General features: G+C 43.0%; 1 protein-coding gene across 1 annotated transcript in view; it reads left to right on the forward strand.

Annotated features, from left to right (window-relative positions):
- Positions 1–21,285, forward strand: part of LOC122945455 (vitellogenin) — a 178,468-nt gene that overhangs the window by 3,388 nt on the left and 153,795 nt on the right. The window contains exon 2 of the mRNA XM_044304523.1: positions 19,185–19,232. Coding sequence (XP_044160458.1) covers positions 19,185–19,232 — 48 coding nt within the window. The remainder of the gene's footprint in view (positions 1–19,184; positions 19,233–21,285) is intronic.

Below are 21,285 nucleotides of genomic sequence, written 5' to 3' on the forward strand. Positions count from 1 at the left end.
TGTTTCCTCTCTGCAGAGTTTGACACACAGATATCTTAGATTCCTAATTTTTCCATCAACCTTTCCCTCCTGGTGCTCAACAGTGTCATCCTGCTGATACTCCCAGTAGTAATAAGGCCAATCTATAAGGCACCCCTATAGAGCCCACATTAGGAGTAAAGCCCCCTATAGTATCCCCAGTATTTATAAAGCCCCCTGTACTAGCCCCAGTATTTATAAAGCCCCCTGTAGTGCCACCTTTATTATAATTCTCCCTGTATTGTAGTGCTCTAGCTTGTAGTGCCCTCTGTAGTATAATGCCTCCCTGTAGTGCTAGTATGTATAATGCTCTCACACTCCCCGTGTAGTGCTCTCTGTAGGATAATGCCCCTGCAGTGCTAGTATAAATTATGCTTTCACCCCCCCAGTATAACGCACCCCTATAGTGGTAGTGTATATAACGCTCTCCTCCCGTTCCATTACTTCCCCTCGTATTATATTGCCCCTTCTGTAGTAGTAGTATACAGTATATAATGTCCCCTCTGTAGTGGTAGTATATATAATGGCCCCCTGTGATATATAATGGCCTCTCTGTCATCACGTTATCCCTCGAGGCAGAGATGTCATTGTGATCTCCTGCGCCATTTTACTGCCTAAGCTTCAGGCTCCAGTGGGGACCAGAGCCATAGGTTCCCGTGTCCCCCTGTAAATTGCCGCCACCCTCAGAGGCTAGCACATTCATGGTCACAGGTGCATATCCATAAAGCAAGCATACAGAGAACTAATAAAAGCATGGCTGCACAACATTTCACATGCAAACAATAGAACTGAGAAATGGGGATCATTCTAAATTAAAGTGATATTATACCTTCTATAAATGAAAAAAATAGAAGCTCTTTGCGCACATTTTTGATCGAACATGTGTCTGGCCCATCTACCAGGTGTCAAGATGGTGTGAAAGATGGTCGACAACCAAATTCTCCTCAAGCAGGTGTCTTTCATCTTTCTAAGACTAGTCAATACAAATCTATATCTATGCACAAATAAGACATTCACGCAAAATGTGATCCCAGCCTAAAATTATTCCTATAAAGAGCCAATTGTGCAACTGAAAGTCAAGCAGTTTTCCCTAATTTAGGTACAGTATATAGTTAAAGGGGTTGTCCGAGTTATGAAAAAAAAAAATATAGCACTGAAAATCTGATGGGCAGCAATATATGACTAAGCTAAGCAAGGCACAAAAATATATATATATTTCCTAATTTCCCTGGTTCTTTTCTGGCCCTTTGTTTACATGCAATAACAACAATCTCTGCCCCTCCCCCCGCTCTGATAAGGGAGTGAATACAAGAGCTGCCCTGAGTGACATGTCTGCCTGCTGGGAGACTCAGCACCATGTTGTATGTGTAGAACTACAAGTCCCAGCTGTATAATGACACTACTAAGGGAGTGAATACAAGTACTGCCCTGAGTGACATATCTGCCTGCTGGGAGACTCAGCAGCAACTTGTAAGTGTAGAACTACAAGTCCCAGCTGTATAATGACACTGCTAATACACACAGGATCTCCCCCCTACCTTCTTGTGTAATGCTCTCTCTAGTATGTCAGCTCCAGTGCCCAGCATTGTCTCCTCACTGCTGCAGCTACCCAGTCTGTGCAGCTGAAAGGGTTAAGAATCCTAGGAGAGAGCAGACAGCCCAGCAGTGAAGGGGGGGGGGGGGGGGGGCGTGGCCAGCACAGTGACGTCTCGTTTACAGGCTTGTAAACAAACTTTATCAGAGCAGGGAGAGAAGCTGACATCACAGGTCATGTGACCCTCAGTGAAATCTGATAAACCAGCCACTGGAGATAAAGTGAGTGAATTGGAAAGCTGTTACATTTGCTTAGTTAGGAACATAGAAAGAACAAAAAAATAACTCGGATAACCCCTTTAAAAAATAAATCACATCTAGATAATACTAGCTTGAAAAGACAAGTGCTTGCTTTAAGCCACCAAAAACCTTAGTGGGAAAAAATTTGCAACATGTGGAAGTTCATAAATTCTAAAGGAATACAGAACATCACACATATGGCTGCAGGGAAAAAGCAAAGGAAATGCCCTTTGTGACCCCGAACGACCATGTCATTAAAAGTAAATGTGATTTGAGGCTCTTCCACAAATAATGGCTCGCTATGGGGTCTTCACCATGCATACCGTGTACAGTATATATAGTGGAAGCTACGGAAGTTCATCAGGGTTTATAAATAACCCCCGGAACAAAGTGGTTAAACTATCTTGGATTTTACCATTTTCTGGCCTTTTGCAGCGCAATGTAAAGATCGCGGTTTAATGCGCCTTCATTTTGCAATAAAATGCAACACTGAACACACAACAATGGCTGCAATAATGAGAAGAATGGCACAATGGGGCATGTATCTGCCCCTCATTCAGAGCCGCTGGCAGATGTCATTGTAAAATGTCAGAAGGGAGAAAAGGCACTTTTGTTCTAGGTTATTTTTTTTTCCAACTGGTTGACTTTGAATAGTGAGAAGTGAATGGGTCGCACGGTGAAAGTGGTGGAAAATGGCCTAAGAGCATTTACCTTGGCTGCTGCATCTCACAGTAGTAAGCGTCCTCCATCTTCTTCTTCGTTTTAGCACTGCAGATAACATTTCAATCTCATTTGGACAAATTTGAGTCTCATTTTTTTCGTGACTGTCACACATTGATTTGATGCACTGTTATACAGTGTAAAAATACCCACGCGATACAGAGCATCTATATCAGTGCCATAAGGTCTAGTTCTGAAATGAGAAAATCACACAACTAAATTGCTATAGTCAAAGCTATGTATTATCGGCGGTATCCGTATCTCCAATAACAATTCACGCAAATGGATACAGGGAATGTAAAGTCCTGCTTAGGGCTGCAGCATGATGTGACGCAACCCATACGCTGCCATACGCAGGACGTCACATCATGCTGCGGCCATTAGCAGGACTCTACCTGCGGCCACATGCAGAAGTTCTACTGCTGAGCCATATTGAGGAACTATCGGACAGCTAAGTACACATTGTATATTGCTTGTGAATGTTCCAGGGACCCCTGACTGGGTTCCTTGTTATAATAACATCATTTTTGGAAGTGGTCCCCTGAGGATTTGGCGGAAGCCAATGAAACGCGTTGGAACAATTGTGTTGGTTTTATTTAGGAGTCCCTTCGTCTTGTCTCTGTTTCCGTATTACTTGACAGTCACTGTCACTTTAGAAGAGGGATTTCAAGGGTCATCTAGAGGGTCCATTGGGTAGACACAGGGACACATAGGGATAGCGACCTAGTATCCCTGTCTCTTAAATATCTATTCTTCTCTACCCTCTGTCACCTTTATATTACATGTACCGTATGGTAGCCAGTTGTCGCATCTCCTAGGCTCTAGGCTACATGTTTGTTTGTTTTTAAATGAAAAAAAAATAAGAATCATTTTTGATTCATGGGCCCACACCTTTAAACGTAGCTTTAATTAAATGTTAAGTTTTAATTGCGGTTATCCATTTGCGTGAATTGTTACTAGTTCAGAAATGCCATATACTGCCCAAATGACAATAGTATACAGTTACCACTAAATATTGTTAAAAAACATACCCAGTTTATATCTTCCAACTGCCACCAGCCACACAGGGAAAAGGCTACAGCAGAAAGGACACACCCATAGAGCTGCCAGCCTGATGATAATTGAAGGGAACAATTGGAGCAGTGAATGGGGAGATCTCTGGATCCATGTTACAGGGCTGGTTCTAGCTTTGTTAGAGTATCATGTAGTACATGATGTAGATGGATATTTATTTTTTACATCATTCGTGGCATAACCCCTTTATGTGGCAGCACCCAAATAATACTAACATATTGCGATCTATTAATAATGCTATACAAAGTCTCAATAGTAATGAAATTCAACTAATAGCAAAGTTCCTGGGGTTTGCGAGCAACTGGTGTCTTGAGCAGGATCAGAGGATGCGCCCTGTGCATTCACACAGGTCACTCACCCTTGCGGTTAGTCCATGGTGCCCAGAATGGGAGTTTATGGGGGATATGGACAGAACCAATCTCTATAAGCAATGGCTTATCTATAAAGCTACTTTCACACTGGTGTTTTGAATTCCGTTAGTGAGATCCGTTTCAGGGCGCTCACAAACGGTTCAAAACTGATCCGTTTAGCCCCAATGCAGTCTGAATGGATAAGGATCCGCTCAGAATGCATCAGTTTGCATCCGTTCTGCCTCCATTCAGCTCTGGATGCGGACACCAAAACGCTGCCTGCAGTATTTTGGTGACCGTCTGACGAAACTGAGCCAAACGGATCCGTCCTGACTTACAATGTAAGTCAATGGGGACGGATCCATTTTCACTGACACAATATGGTGCAATTGAAAATGGATCCGTCCCCCTTTGACTTTCAATGTAAGTCAGGACGGATCCGTTTTGACTTAGACTTTTTAAAAAAGAATAATGCAAACAGATCCATTCTGAACGGATACAATTGTTTGCATTATAGGTGCAGACAGCGACATTTTCTGCGCTACATCTCCTGTGTAACGTGTGCGCAGCCTAAAAATATCTGTGACATCCAGTGTACTTTCCGCTGCGGACAGTTACATTATCTGCGCTACATCTCCTGTATAACGTTTGCGCATCATAAATATCAGTGACATTCAGTCTAATTTTTTCGCTGCTGGTGGCAGTGACATAAAAAAATCAAAAAATAAATCACGGAATAAAGTGGCCTAAATGGAAGGAAATGCTCAACCCCAAACACTGTAGCGTGCGGTGGTGTGCCTAGGGAAGGTGGTCCGCCCAGGTGTCAGGCTGTCAGCTATACAGGGGGGTGCTGCTTGAGCAGCAGCGCCCAGCCCAATGTCTCTGCAAGGAAGGAGAGCTGTGATTCTCTTAGGACAAAAGACCTTTGATGACATCATCACCATGTGACCAGTAACATATCGATATTACTGGTCACATGACTATGATGTAATCAAAGGTCCTTTCTATCAGGAGTGTTGCTGTAAGAGAAGTTTTCCAGAATTGTGGAGCTTTTTTTGTGAAGATTACATCAGGAAAAGGTGACAGGGGCTGTAATGCTAATATACTTTAAACTACTGTATACTGTGGGATGCTGTATAGTGTGGGGTGCTGTATATTGTATACTGTGAGTTACTGTACACTGTGGGGTGCTGTATAGTGTGGGGTGCTGTATAGTGTGGGGTGCTGTACTGCTCTACTGTATACCGTGGGGTGCTATACTGCTCTACTGTATACTGTGGGGTGCTGTATACTGTATACTGTGGGATACTGTATATTGTATACTGTGGGGTGCTGTATACTGTGGGGTACTGTATACTGTGGGGTGCTGTATACTATATGCTGTGGGGTGCTGTATACTGTATACTTTGGGGTGCTGTATACTGTGGGGTGCTGTATACTGTGGGGTGCTGTATGCTGTATACTTTGGGGTGCTGTATACTGTGGGGTGCTGTATACTGTGAGGTACTGTATACTGTGGGGTGCTATACTTGTCTACTGTATACTGTGGGGTGCTATATTGTATGCTATAGGATGCTATACTATGTATTGTATACTGTGGGGTACTGTATACTATAGGGTGCTATACTGCATACTGTGGGTTACTATACATTGCATACTGTGGGGTGCTGTATACTATAGGGTGTTATACTGCATACTATGGGGTGCTGTATACTATAGGGTGCTATACTGCATACTGTGGGGTGCTGTATACTATAGGGTGCTATACTGCATACTGTGGGGTGCTCTATACTATAGGGTGCTTTATTGCATACTGTGGGGTGCCGTATACTATAGGGTGCTATACTGCATACTGTGGGGTGCTGTATACTATAGGGTGCTATACTGCATACTGTGGGGTGCTGTATACTGTGTATTGCATACTATGAGGTACTGTATACTGGGCAGTGTTATATACTGTATACTGTGGGGTATTACTCTGTATACTGCGGAGTGTTGTACGCTATACACTATGAGGGGCTGGGGGTGTTATACGATAGATGTCAATTAAACAAATCTGACCTAGATAAATAAAGGGTATTAGGTTCTCCTAAATAAAAACTGGCCCCCCTACAGATGATAGCCCCCAATTTACATTTATCCTATAATCTGTAATAATAGTTCCACTCTATTTCATTAAAAGTCCTCCGACCACTAAACACCGGCGAGCTATCGAAGTGTATTATTCTGTGTTCACTCCTGCACCAGGGATGTGGTTCTGTGCACTGTCACTAACCGTCCCCCTATTGCTTCCTTTTCATTGATTAATCGCATTGATTATATGGTTTAGGGTCAGCACTGACGATAGCCATCCTCTAAAATCGCTTTATATGTTGCCCCCAAAATGTTTTCCAGATCCCTGGTATTCTCAGGGGCAATGGGCAACGACACTATATACGTGGCATAGTTTTATTTAATATTTGCCAGAAAAAAATAAACATGAGGGAACAACTAGAAAGAGGGGACGGTCGGGACAACTGGACAGAGGAGGCCCAAGATGGGTAAACAGACCCCGGCCTATGATATACTTAATCTGCCTCTGGTGCATGCTCTGATTAGCCACGGAGCGCGCTCACGCCTATCTCACTTGTATGCTCGCCGCCGGCTGCCGCTCACCTTCCAGGTGGGGAAACCTCCCATCTTCCTTGTAGCCGTTTGCTCCAGTGCTTCTGAGCAAGAAAACGCCTGTGCTGCGCGGCCTGTGCCTTCTGGTGAAGTGACCACCTCAGCAGTGTTGTGTGTGTCACAGTGTGTCACAGATACACTGCCGCCGAGCTGAGCCTGCAAAAAGCACTGTGGTGTGTGGCAGTTAGGAGTGTGCAGACAGTCACAGTGGCACGGTGGTGTGTGGCACCCAAATATGGATGGGAAAGGACCAGGCTTATTAACCTGTAGGATACCAGTGCCGTACCTGTACGGCGCTGCAGGACTTGACTTGAGTCCCAGCGCTGTACAGGTATGTCGGGCTGATCGGGCAGTTGCAGGAGCTGTGCCCGTACGATCAGCAGCACGGGTCTGGCTGTCACTGTCACTGTCACGGTGACAGATTCCCTTTAAATTGTTCTGTTTACTAGCGATAAAAAATGTTATTTCAAACAAAATAAATATTTCAATATATTTAAATGTAAAAATAAAGTTTCTTATGGTTTCGGCAGGGGGAAGGCCCCGGGAGCCAAATACCATAGGCACGCCACTGGTAGCGTGTTTATAATCGGGAGAGAAAATTCCTCAAGTGATCCATTGCTAACGGCAATCCCCAGAAAAAATGCATACAATGGAGGATGTCGGCAGCGGAGCACATGCACCACAAAAACATCCTACACAAGATGAAATAATATTCTAGATTGTAGATTTTTTTCATCAGTACCCATGATCCCTCACTGCTTCTTGCTTGTCGGCCAATGAGAAGGCTGCAATATCTTTGACTTTAGGAGTAGTGTTGAATGCAAATTTTCGTATCGCGAATTTTTTATTGCAAATTTTTATCACAAATTTTCTGATTGCTGATTTTCACAATCAAGAAAATAATGACTGGAGATCACAAATTCTCGAATTTGCGAATTTATGGCGAATATTTGCCCAAAAATTCACAAAATATTGCAAGTTTGAATATTGCCCATGCCGCTCATCACTATCAGTGACATTCAGTTTAATTTTTTTTTCCGCTGGTGGCAGCGACATTACCTGCGCTACATCTCCTGTATAACGTTTGCACATCCTAAAAATCAGTGACATTCAGTTTAATTTATTTGCGCATACACTTACAGAACCTGCGCTACTGTACGTGTGACATACTTGCAAGCATATATACCATTTAATATGCAGAAGGTGAGCAGTAAGGGACGGGGAAGTGGCCGTGCTGCTGATAGTGCACGCAAAGGCCCTCATTTTAATCAATTAAGCCTGATTTTTTCTGTAACCATATGACTGCAGTGTTTTCATCTTTCTACCTGCGGGTACATATGGTATACATTGTTTTTTCCTACATGTACTTTTTTTTTTCCCCTGAGGAGTCGACACGACAGAAACGTGCCACGTCGGGAGGTCTGTAGAATTTGAATATTTCTAGTGCTAGCGATCAGGTCCATAACTAGGGACAGGTATCCTGACGGGGTCGCCCTTTCCAGGGCGAGTGCTCTGTGTAGACAGGCAGTATGGGAGCAGACCCTTTCCCCCAAGTATAGGGTAAGATAGGGCACAGCATCATCTTCCCTGACTGCACGCCTACACAGGACTCCGTCTAATTCAGGCATTGCGTCTGCTAATCCGATCCTAGCTACTTGGTTGGTCAGGTAAGACTGCTGGCGTCTTCACTGGCGCAGCAGTTTCTTTACTTACCTTCACCTTACCAGCATTGGGGTATATATCATAAGAACCCCCTGTTTGTCTGTATGTCCGTAATGTTGATGCATCCTCTGGTGTATTTTTTATTGCATATCTTATAAAAGTTATATTTTAACAAGGATATTTCCCCACATCTTCTCCAGTGGGTCCCTGGCAACTTTGAATCTCGAAATATCGGTGAGACTTTTGTAACTACTAGTCCCACTCAGTTATTCACAATTAAGGTGGACACTTTGCATGTGGAAGAGGTGGAAATGGGGGAAGACAGTACACAGGGTGATAGCCAGACCACCCTCCGTTCGTCTTCTCAGCTCGAATTGGATGATGAGGAGGAGCAGGAGACGGTTGCCTCCGCTACAGAGGGTAGTACCCACAGCAGGTTTATTCCATCTGTTCAGCTTGGATGGGCCGAAGAGGAGGAAGAGGATGAGGAGATTGACAGTCATCCTCCTGATGAGGACAGCGAAGTCTTGTCTGTTGGGACTCTGGCACACATGGCTGACTTTATGTTATGCTGCCTTTCCCGTGACCCTCGAATTATACGCATTTTGATCAACACCGATTACTGGTTGTTCACCCTTCTCAACCCCCGCTACAAAGAGAACTTCTCATCTCTTATTTATGTGGTGGAGAGGACTAGCAAAATGGTGCAATACCAGAAGGTCCTTGTGGAAAAATTGCTCCAGAAATTTCCAGCTGAAAACGCTGGCAGCAGAGTACGTAGTTCCTTGGGCAACTGAGGGGGGAGACGAGGGGGAACACAAAGCAATTCCAACAGAGGCAAGGCAACACTCTCCAAGGCCTGGGACAGTTTCATGATACCCCGCCAGCAACCTCACCCTGATGCGCGGCCTAGTGTCACAAGGAGAGAAAATTTAGGAAGATGGTGAAGGAGTATGTAGCAGACCGTGTCAGCGTCCTCAATGATCCCTCTGTGCCTTGTAACTTTTTGGTGTCTAAGCTGGACACGTGGCACGAACTGGCTCTCTACACCTTGGAGGTGCTGGCCTGCCCTGCCGCTAGCGTTTAGTCAGAGCGGGTATTTAGTGCTGCTGGGGGCATAATAACTGATTCCCCTGTCAACTGAAAATACTGACAGGTTGATTCTTATCAAAATGAACAAGGCTTGGATTGCCCCTGACTTCTCTACTCCACCAGAGGAAAGCGGCTGAACATAAAGGCACTTTTAATGTGGCTTTTATGGTGTATTGAATACACTGTATTCCGATGCACCCCTTCCACCACAAAAAAGGGTATATGGTTCAATCTTGCTTTTCTCGTCCTCCTCCTTCTCCTCCATGATATCAGCATGCTTATTAAGCTGCCCTCACGCCTAATGTTTTAGAGGGTCAGCTCAGCAGTAGGCCCTCAACCATAATTTTTTCGATGGTCAGCTCAGCAGCAGGTCCTGAGCCATAATTTTTTCGATGGTCAGCTCAGCAGCAGGCCCTCAACCAAATTTTTTCAATGGTCAGCTTAGCAGCAGGCCCTCAACCATAATTTTTTCAATGGTCAGCTCAGCAGCAGGCCCTCAACCATAATCTTTTCAATGGTCAGCTCAGCAGCAGGCACTCACCCCTAATGTTTTAGAGAGTTAGCTTAGCAGCAGGCACTCGCCCATAATGTTTTAGATGGTCAGATCAGCAGCAGGCCCTCGCCCATAATATTTTAGATTGTCAGCTCAGCAGCAGTCTCTCGCCCCTAATGTTTTAGATGGTCAGCTCAGCAGCAGGCCCTTGCCCCTAATGTTTTAGATGGTCAGCTCAGCAGCAGGCCCCTGCCCAAAATGTTTTAGATGGTCATCTCAGCAGCAGGCCCTCGCCCATAATTTTTTCCATGGTCAGATCAGCAGCAGGCCCTCGCCCCTAATGTTTTAGATGGTCAGCTCAGCAGCAGGCCCTTGCCCCTAATGTTTTAGATGGTCAGCTCAGCAGCAGGCCCTCGCCCAAAATGTTTTAGATGGTCATCTCAGCAGCAGGCCCTCGCCCATAATTTTTTCCATGGTCAGATCAGCAGCAGGCCCTCACCCCTAATGTTTTAGAGAGTCAGCTCACCTCAACCATAATTTTTTCAATGGTCAGCTGAGCAGCAGACCCTCACCCCTAATTTTTTAGATGGTCAGATCAGCAGCAGGCCCTCGCCCCTAATGTTTTAGAGGGTCACCAGCAGGCCCTTGCTCCTAATGTTTTTGAGGGTCACCAGCAGACCATGAATCATAATTTTTCAAGAGTGTGTATGATGCCCTCCTTTATGTATAATAAAGGGTGTATTGGAGTGCCAGTTCCTTGTAATTTTTGGCAGCCCTTTCACTTAGTGCATAGGCTTTCTGAGTGTAGGAGTCCCACTACCTGAACAATTGTACCACAATGTGAATGAGGCCCTCCTTTATGTGATATACAGGTTGTATCGGAGTGCCTCTTCCTTGTAATTTTTGGCAGCACTTGCACTTTATATACAAGTAAGTATACAGGAAAGAATATTTCCTAACAATTTTTCCTCTAAAATCAATTTTATCTTCAGTTTTGTGTGTATTATTGTCAGTCTGTAAAAGTGGCGTACTACTCGGACAACATCATTCCCAGAAGCGACCTGGGAATCCAAGATGCATCCAGACATCCTCCCCATGCTGTTCCCGAACCATTTCAGTGGTGTTTCCATCAATTTCATGTGAATCAGACACCATCCCCTCTTCAGAGCAGGGGGTGCCTGGTTTAATGCTCGGTTTCTCCCATTGACTTCCATTGTGCTCGGTAGAGCACCCGAGCATCCCGAGGACCTCGAGCACCCGAGCACTTAGGTGCTCGATCAACACTAATTATTATTAAAATATTAGCAGTGGAAAAGTATAAAAAGTAGGGCTGCAGCTAACGATTATTTGAATAATCGATTAGTTGCCGATTAATTTCTACGATTAATCGATTAATCGGGAAAAACGACAAAATTACAAAACAAAGAGGTTTATATGATCTTACTTGAAAAATTATGTTCAAAGGCCATATTAAAACAAATTGTGGACGACACTATTATGGGGAGGATCTGTGGATGGCACTGTTATGGGGAGGGGGATCTGTGGATGGCACTGTTATGGAGGGTGGGATCTGTGGATGGCGCTGTTATGGAGGGTGGGATCTGTGGATGGCGCTGTTACGGAGAGGGGGATCTGTGGATGGCACTGTTATGGAGGGTGGGATCTGTGGATGGCGCTGTTATGGAGGGTGGGATCTGTGGATGGCGCTGTTATGGAGAGGGGGATCTGTGGGTGGCGCTGTTATGGAGAGGGGGATCTGTTGTTGGCGCTGTTATGGAGAGGGGGATCTGTGGGTGGCGCCGTTATGGAGAGGGGGATCTGTGGGTGGCGCTGTTATGGAGAGGGGGATCTGTGGGTGGCGCTGTTATGGAGAGGGGGATCTGTGGGTGGCGCCATTATGGAGAGGGGGGATCTGTGGGTGGCGCCGTTATGGAGAGGGGGATCTGTGGGTGGCGCCGTTATGGAGAGGGGGATCTGTGGGTGGCGCCGTTATGGAGAGGGGGATCTGTGGGTGGCGCCGTTATGGAGAGGGGGATCTGTGGGTGGCGCCGTTATGGAGAGGGGGATCTGTGGGTGGCGCCGTTATGGAGAGGGGGATCTGTGGGTGGCGCCGTTATGGAGAGGGGGATCTGTGGGTGGCGCAGTTATGGAGAGGGGGATCTGTGGGTGGCGCTGTTATGGAGAGGGGGATCTGTGTATGGCACTGCTATGGGGAGGGGGATCTGTGCACTGTTATGGAGAGGGGGATATGTGCACTGTTATGGGCATAACAGTGCACAGATCCCTTTCCCCATAACAGTGCACAGATCCCTTTCCCCATAGCAGTGCCATACACAGACCCCCCTCCCCATAGCAGTGCCATGGACAGATCCTCCCTCTCCCCATAACAGCCCCGGCCCCGCTGCTTAGTCGGACTAATCACTGCATCTTTATTTTACCTTTTACAATCACGCTCCGGTAACAACTAACAGGCAGAGCGGACGCGGCGTAACGTCACTTACTCACGTGACGCACCTGCTCCGCCCACTTAATGAATGAAGGAGGCAGAGCAGGTGCGTCACATGAGTAAGTGACGTTACGCCGCGTCCGCTCTGCCTGTTAGTTGTTACCGGAGCATCATTGTAAAAGGTAAAATAAAGATGCAGTGACCGCCCGCCCGCATAGCAACGAATCGGCGATTATTCGATGACTGGATTCGTCGACAACGAATCCAGTTATCGATTATAATCGATTACATCGATTAATCGTTGCAGCCCTAATAAAAAGTGCCACATGAACCTGTCCAGACCAGGAGAAGCCCGAGGATCCTACAGGTCCAGGTCCCGAGGAAGCGTGGTAACACTCGAAATGGACGCCGTGTCTATCCTTTCACATTCCTCCTGTTTGATATTTTATGGAAGATTAAATAAAGGGCATTGATTTTTATTGATGAGTGCCTCACTTTTCTTCATTCTTTTATGAAATCTATGGAGCACCACCTCAGTTTGGATGTCTCCATTCTGAGCAAACTGCTGACTAATGCCCAGCAGTGCCTACCGACCCCCTGTTGTTGATTTATAGACCCTATAAGAGATGGCCAGACAGATCCTGACGTCAGGATGTGAAAAATGCTAGAAACCCAGGAACAGAGAAAACAATGGTCACTGCAGACAACAAAGCAGATTAGGAACTAGTCAGTAACTAGTAAAGGTCAGATGCTGGGCAAGTTGAGGTATCCTACTGATCTTCCCACAGTCATTAGAAAATTTAAAGCAATCTTATGTCCACCAAAAACTGCCAAGAAAACTTTTTTTACGCAAGTCTGATAATATTTTTGGAAAATTGCCCAATGACATCTAGTACATTGCCTGACAGTAACATCATGCAAACCAGATCCCATGTTTTGTCTGCACCTGAGATCATATGGCGATCATACAGTACTCCCCTTGTGTTGATTTGCAGATTTTGGTGGCTGCTGTGTTGTGTTATAGACATGTTTAGTTGTGAACATTCTGTGACTTAATTCTAGCCTATGGGCCACACAATGTTCTTGCCCCTGAAGCATACAAGCATTCACCAGCTCTGGCCACATATTAGCATTGAGTAGCATAGGGTCTTGAAGGTCTGTCCACCTTATCACACACAGTTGAGTGCACACAGGCATTACAAAATCTTCTCCGTTGTTCTTAAAAAAATCAAGCAAATGGTTTCTTTGTAAAACAAAATGAAGCTCTGGTTTGGAGGGACTTTCACTATTATCTTAAGGAATTGATAAATGCCTCAAGGCTGCCGGATAATCAGCTGCCCTGTGGGTGCCATCAGCAGTTTACTATAGTCTGCACTCTGTGAGTACTACAACGTAGAGTAGAGAGCAGGAAAAAATATATACAACCATAACCACCGGAAAAGAAGGTGTCCGGCGCCACGCACCCCTAAATGTATAGTAGTAGCTGATGGAAGCTGTTATACTGTAAATGGAGCTCGCTAGTAATAGATAAAATAGAGAACAACTATGCAGATATAGATGTATACAAATGTATACAAAAAAGTACATGAACAGACACAAAGGTGTAGGATACACACCCTAGATGGAGGGTCTGATAATGATTCCTCCGTGAAATTGCTTCAAATAGCAATAAACTCCACAATATATTCAAACTTACTTCACCAGGGAGGAATCCAATAGGATAAAGCTCAAGACACCTACTGGATATTCCCCCCTCGCCTGGATCGCAAGTAGAATGATAGGATGAAGCAGCAGGTCCACACTGAGATCTTCTTGTAACTTCCTTTATTCAAAAAACAGGCAATAGGTGAGCTCAACGCGTTTCGGGGTCTATTAAACACCCCTTCCTCAGGAGCAGCAGTGTATACAAAGTTACAGTTGCTGTCTATATATAGGGATAAGTATGGCAGATAAACACATCCACGTTTGTAAGGGAGCATCACTTCCGGTTCCTATGTGGACCGGAAGTGATGGTGCGTTCCACGGTGGAACGCATTTATGCAGATAAACACATAATAATAGACAAAGAGGGCAGGTATGTACCTTGTATAATAAGTGATTGGGAGGAGATGGGAGAGTGTCTTTACAAGGAGAGGATCAGATCTATTTTTAGCTGCTCTCCGACCCCACTTCCGGTTTCGGACTGAACCGGAAGTGCCCGTGCGTTCCACAGTGGAACGCACCCGATGATGTTATTCAATGGGCTGTCCTGTGGGGCGTTCCGATATGTGTTATGTTCGTGCTGTCTGCAATACTGATTTGGGACCTGGTTGACAGCATCTTAAAAGATCTTATAGCCATATTAGATAAGGAATATTGGTATTATTATTCTCATTATTATTGTAAGGGGGAAAGAGAGGGGGAGGAGCTCAGGATCATATGATGGATGCAGGGCTGTGCATAATTACATGATAAAAATAGAAACTAGACTATTCTTAAGGAAAGGTAGGACAAATGTATATATGGAAGGGAACAAGTTTTTAGAAGACTATAAACAAATAGAGAAAATAAAATAAAGAAAAAAATGTATATATATAAAAAATGATGATAAAATTCCATGGAAAATGTCACTAAAAAACCGCATTCCAAAAAATGCGCATATAAAATGTAACATATATGCATAGGACATACAAATATATATATTCCCAGAGAGCCGAAGGAGTCATTAAATGGATATGTAAATACATATATACGCACAGTGAAAATATTAATATAAATATGTAAAAATATATATAAAAAAATATGTCAAATATATATATATAAAAAAGTTATATATAAAAAAAAAAATAATAATATATATATATAAATAAGTAAATAAATATATATATATATATATATATATATATATATATATAAAATTATAAGTGGGTTAATAATTCGTATATTCGAGGGCTTCGTTTAGGCCGAAGGGAACCAGCGTATTAAATTTGTATATCCAGAACATTTCTTTTCGAGCCAACTGTTGAAATGAATAGGGGACCCATTCAACAGGGGTGACTTTCGCAAGGGAGGGATCACTGTTGTGGTGTTCGAAGAAGTGTCTGGAAACGCTGTGAGTCAGAACTTTGCGATGGATATTTGAGCGATGCTCATTCATTCTTTCTCTAAGGGTTTGGGTGGTTCTCCCAATATATAACAAATTGCAAGGGCATGTAAGCAGATAGATTATATTCCGCGATCCACAGCTCATAAAGTGCCTCAACGTAATGACCTCACCAGAATGTGGGACATTGATGGTTTTAGTCTTATCCTTAATCATTCCACAGCATTTGCATTTCTTTATTTTGCAACTAAAGGCCCCTTTTTCTGATGGGTTTGTTGGTTTTGTGGCCTTTCCCATTTCTGTAATTTTGGGGCAAGAAGGTGCGACTATGTTTTTCAGGGTTTGGGCCCTTCTGAATGTTAGGCCTGGCACTGGGGGAAGTATATGTTTTAAAATAGGGTCCCTTTGTAATATGCCCCAATGTTTCTTCATAATTTGCCGGATTGCAACATGTTTTACATTAAATCTTGTAATCAGATTAAACTGAGTCTTGTTCTCGGTGTTAGTGTTTTTATTTTTATTTATTTTGGGTTGGAGGGTGTCGATTTGGCGAAGTGACAGAGATCTTTTCTCAGATTCTTTAATTAGAGTTTTGGGGTAACCTTTTTCAGCAAACCTTTGACATAAGGAGTTTAGTTGTTGCTTTAGGGTCTGGTTGTCAGAGCAATTTCTCCTCAACCTCTTCATCTGGCTAAATGGTATGTTGTTCTTCCATTTCGGGTGGTGGCAGCTTTTATAGTTAAGGTAGCTGTTCGCGTCCACCTGTTTAAAGTGAGTTTTAGTGATGATCTTATTGTTTTTTATGCTCAAATGAATATCCAAGAAGATAGCTTCTCGGGGGTTGTGCTCCAGGCTAAACCCAAGGCCCCATTGGTTTGTATTTAGATTTTTTACAAAGGATACTAGCTCTTCAACATCCCCTTCCCATATAAAAATAATGTCATCGATATATCTCTGGTAATAACGGATTTTCGGGTGAGACAATAGACCATGGTGTTCCTCAAAAAGGCCCATAAAAAGGTTTGCGTATGATGGGGCAAACTTCGTCCCCATCGCGGTCCCTTTTTTCTGAATAAAATACACCTCATTAAAAGTAAAAAAATTATGATTTAAAATAAATTCAATGGCATCCAGTAAGAATTCTTTTTGCTGTTCTGGCATGGACGAATCCTTCCCCAAAAAATGTCTAACAGCTGTAAGTCCCAGATCATGCTGGATATTGCTATACAGGGAATTTACGTCTAAAGTGACAAAATTATAGTCACTCTTCCATTTGACAGAACTTATTGAGTTGATCAGGTGGGTTGTATTTTATATATAACTTTTTTATATATATATATTTGACATATTTTTTTATATATATTTTTACATATTTATATTAATATTTTCACTGTGCGTATATATGTATTTACATATCCATTTAATGACTCCTTCGGCTCTCTGGGAATATATATATTTGTATGTCCTATGCATATATGTTAAATTTTATATGCGCATTTTTTGGAATGCGGTTTTTTAGTGACATTTTCCATGGAATTTTATCATCATTTTTTATATATATACATTTTTTTCTTTATTTTATTTTCTCTATTTGTTTATAGTCTTCTAAAAACTTGTTCCCTTCCATATATACATTTGTCCTACCTTTCCTTAAGAATAGTCTAGTTTCTATTTTTATCATGTAATTATGCACAGCCCTGCATCCATCATATGATCCTGAGCTCCTCCCCCTCTCTTTCCCCCTTACAATAATAATGAGAATAATAATACCAATATTCCTTATCTAATATGGCTATAAGATCTTTTAAGATGCTGTCAACCAGGTCCCAAATCAGTATTGCAGACAGCACGAACATAACACATATCGGAACGCCCCACAGGACAGCCCATTGAATAACATCATCGGGTGCGTTCCACTGTGGAACGCACGGGCACTTCCGGTTCAGTCCGAAACCGGAAGTGGGGTCGGAGAGCAGCTAAAAATAGATCTGATCCTCTCCTTGTAAAGACACTCTCCCATCTCCTCCCAATCACTTATTATACAAGGTACATACCTGCCCTCTTTGTCTATTATTATGTGTTTATCTGCATAAATGCGTTCCACCGTGGAACGCACCATCACTTCCGGTCCACATAGGAACCGGAAGTGATGCTCCCTTACAAACGTGGATGTGTTTATCTGCCATACTTATCCCTATATATAGACAGCAACTGTAACTTTGTATACACTGCTGCTCCTGAGGAAGGGGTGTTTAATAGACCCCGAAACGCGTTGAGCTCACCTATTGCCTGTTTTTTGAATAAAGGAAGTTACAAGAAGATCTCAGTGTGGACCTGCTGCTTCATCCTATCATTCTACTTGCGATCCAGGCGAGGGGGGAATATCCAGTAGGTGTCTTGAGCTTTATCCTATTGGATTCCTCCCTGGTGAAGTAAGTTTGAATATATTGTGGAGTTTATTGCTATTTGAAGCAATTTCACGGAGGAATCATTATCAGACCCTCCATCTAGGGTGTGTATCCTACACCTTTGTGTCTGTTCATGTACTTTTTTGTATACATTTGTATACATCTATATCTGCATAGTTGTTCTCTATTTTATCTATTACTAGCGAGCTCCATTTACAGTATAACAGCTTCCATCAGCTACTACTATACATTTAGGGGTGCGTGGCGCCGGACACCTTCTTTTCCGGTGGTTATGGTTGTATATATTTTTTCCTGCTCTCTACTCTACTAATTGTGATAGTGCCTATACGTCACACCAACCTACACTGGCAGCCTGCTATATCCCTCTCTTCCACGTCCTTCTGCTCAATCTTTCATAGCATACAATATATAAAAAACTTTTTTCCTCCAATTTCCGTCCGACCTCTGGCGCCCTTATGTGCCCTTCATTCATGATCCCCTTATAGATAAATTTCTAGAGGGGGTAATCTGTTTGATTGTCACACTCTAATTTTCCTTTTTTTCTCATCTGTAGTACTACAACGTGCCAGTATGCATTGCTGTATTCTCTCTGAAGACTCCTGCTCATGTATTCAGAGACATTGGATTTTGACTTACCTACCCTAAAGTCCTATTATCAGACGCATATGCACTTATGCAAAAATTACCCCTGCTAATAACTGTTTGTTACAGAATTGCTAATAAAGCTATTCCTACTGTAATAGTTAAAGGGGATGTCTCACTTCAGCAAATGGCATTTACCATGTAGAGAAAGTTAATACAAGGCACCTACTAATGTATTGTGATTGTCCATATTGCCTCCTTTGCTGGCTAAATTCATTTTTCCATCACATTATACACTGCTTGTATCCAGGGGTTGTGACCACCCTCCACTATAGGAGAAAGCACCAGACCCTCTGGTGGCTAGGACCCTACAAGCGCACATAGGCACACATGCATAGCAACTTCTGTCCTTCATACCTGCGCTGCAGTGGTGGCCGTAACCTCTTGGAAACAAGCAGTGTATAATGTGATGGAAAAATAAATCCAGCCAGCAAAGGAAGCAATATGGACAATCACATTACATCAGTAAGTGCCTTGTATTAACTTTCTCTACATGATATACTGTATCCATTTGCTGAATTTAGACAACCCCTTTAAGTTGCTGCAAATAGTACTTAAATGTCAACTGATTTTATTTTTTTATTTTTTTATCTTTACTGTAATATACTGTATCTTTCATATATGACTAAACTTCTATTTTTATTTTAGTATGCATAATATTTTTTTTTTTATCTTACAGTTGCATTAGAAAATGTCGATCTTGGACCTTGTATGTCAGAATGCCCAGGTGAGTATACAGCATGCAGTAGAAAATGTATTATCATATAATGTTTAAAGACTAGAGACGCCTTTGGGGGCATTTTTGTTTATTATTGCATTGTACTCATTTTAAGCTAAAAATCTTTTTTTCAGTTGGTCTTTATTAAAAAGTTTGAGCCCCTTTCTCTGTACAGCCTTGAGATTCTTTAGTATTGGAATCTCGTAGTGATCACAGCACTCTATCTTTTCTGACTGGTTTGGGTGCACGTCGTGGTATGTTCCTGGCTCCACCTCTTGGAACGTGTAAATATTCAACAATTTAGACAGCACTTCAGATTTTGCTTAAGCGGTTTTTATTTGCATTAGCCGGACATAGTGGTCCTTTTTGTAACAACGTTTCGGGCAGAAAGGATGCCCTTTATCAGGCAGGTCGTGAGGACATGAGATTGTAGATGGCCGGCCATCTACAATCTCATGTCCATCCGACAAGCCTGATGAAGGGCATCCTTTCTACCCGAAACGTTGTTACAAAAAGGACCACTATGTCCGGCTAATGCAAATAAAAACCATTCTTTAGTAGCATGCCGTGTGTTTTTACCGTGTTCCGTCATGCAGCTCAGCTGACGGCTCCTAATCTCTGACCTTATAAACACTCATTAGCTCAGTTCTTATCTTCTTGAATAAGTGTTTTTGAGCTATTAGTGATTTAGACATAAGGGTTATTAGATGAATGGGCACAAAGTAAAAGTGAAATCACAATTCTCACAGCTAGGTGGATGTTAACCCTTTATGACAAAGCTGCAGAATATTTTTTTTAATGAAGACCAATTGAAAAATGGTTTTAAGCCCAAAATGAGTGAAATGCAGTCATAGAAATGTATTATGTACATAGCCTTTAAGAATTTACAGTATACTTTATTTTATTCTTAGGTATCTTAGCTATCTATCATGTTTAGCTTGTCTGAACGTGTCTGTGTATGCTATGGGGAGAGCGGAGAAAGACGCTGCCAGACAGTTGTGTTGGCCAGGGGATTAACCATAGGGGAAGCAGGGGAAGCGGCTGCTTTGGGGCCCTGACCCAGAAGGGGGCCCATCCAGGAAGAGGAGGACTAAAAGACTTTGTCAGGGCCGCCTCAACAGTATTACACAATGAAATTATATACAGTGACAGTATAGACAGTGTAGAAAATGGAGGGAACAGCTGCTAGGCCTCGTCTGACAGAGCGATCTTTACTAGCCACAGGAATGGGGACGGCATGAAAGGAAGGGGTTGTGAAAAAATTACTGGGGGAGGGGAGCCCCATTCAAAAATTTGCTGTAGGGCCCAGTCATTCCTAGCTACGCCACTGCTGTTGGCAGCTTATCTCCCTGGAGAACAAAACTTTAGTTTTGCCCGATCCTTGTCTTTCCTGACAACATCTGTTGGAGGAGAGTCGGGAGGTCCCCAAACATATTAGTGTGTTGGCCGAACCTGCCGTTCTTGGTGGGTACAGCTTACGAAAGGATAATGTGTATGGCAAGAGTAACACTCCTAAAATTACAACACATAAATTGTAACATAATGGACACTGATCCAGTAACTCGTCCCCCGTTCCCTGCAGAGCTCTTGTCAATGTGTGACTTGTAAATCTTTTCCCTTGTGAGCAGTGAATGGTATTGTGGATCACCTCACATCAGCTGCATTTCTTATATGAAACATCTGAAGGAAATAGTCTGCACCGGAATGACTCACATACTGTTAGCAAAGTTTTACAGTCTTCGCTCGTTCCTTGTAGACATAACGTTAATGATTGTATAAACTGCCGAGCTAGCCATCACAGCTGCATGTAGTGTAACTTTTTATCCACAATGAAACTTTTCCCTAACTTGTGCTTTCTTTAACAATAACAAGTGTCTAATTGAAAAAATATTTAATTTGGAAATGTTTAATTAATAATGGTTTTTTCTGCAGGACAATTCAGATGTGAACATTGTCAAAGCCAAATCTACATAGGCTTTTTAAAGTAGTTTTATAAGATTGGAGAAAGGGCTTGCTTTTCTTTCTCTCTAAAATCAGCGCCACTTTTGCCCATGGGCCGTTT

This window comes from Bufo gargarizans, chromosome 8 (assembly GCF_014858855.1).
Source record: "Bufo gargarizans isolate SCDJY-AF-19 chromosome 8, ASM1485885v1, whole genome shotgun sequence".
NCBI classification, from domain to species: domain Eukaryota; kingdom Metazoa; phylum Chordata; class Amphibia; order Anura; family Bufonidae; genus Bufo; species Bufo gargarizans.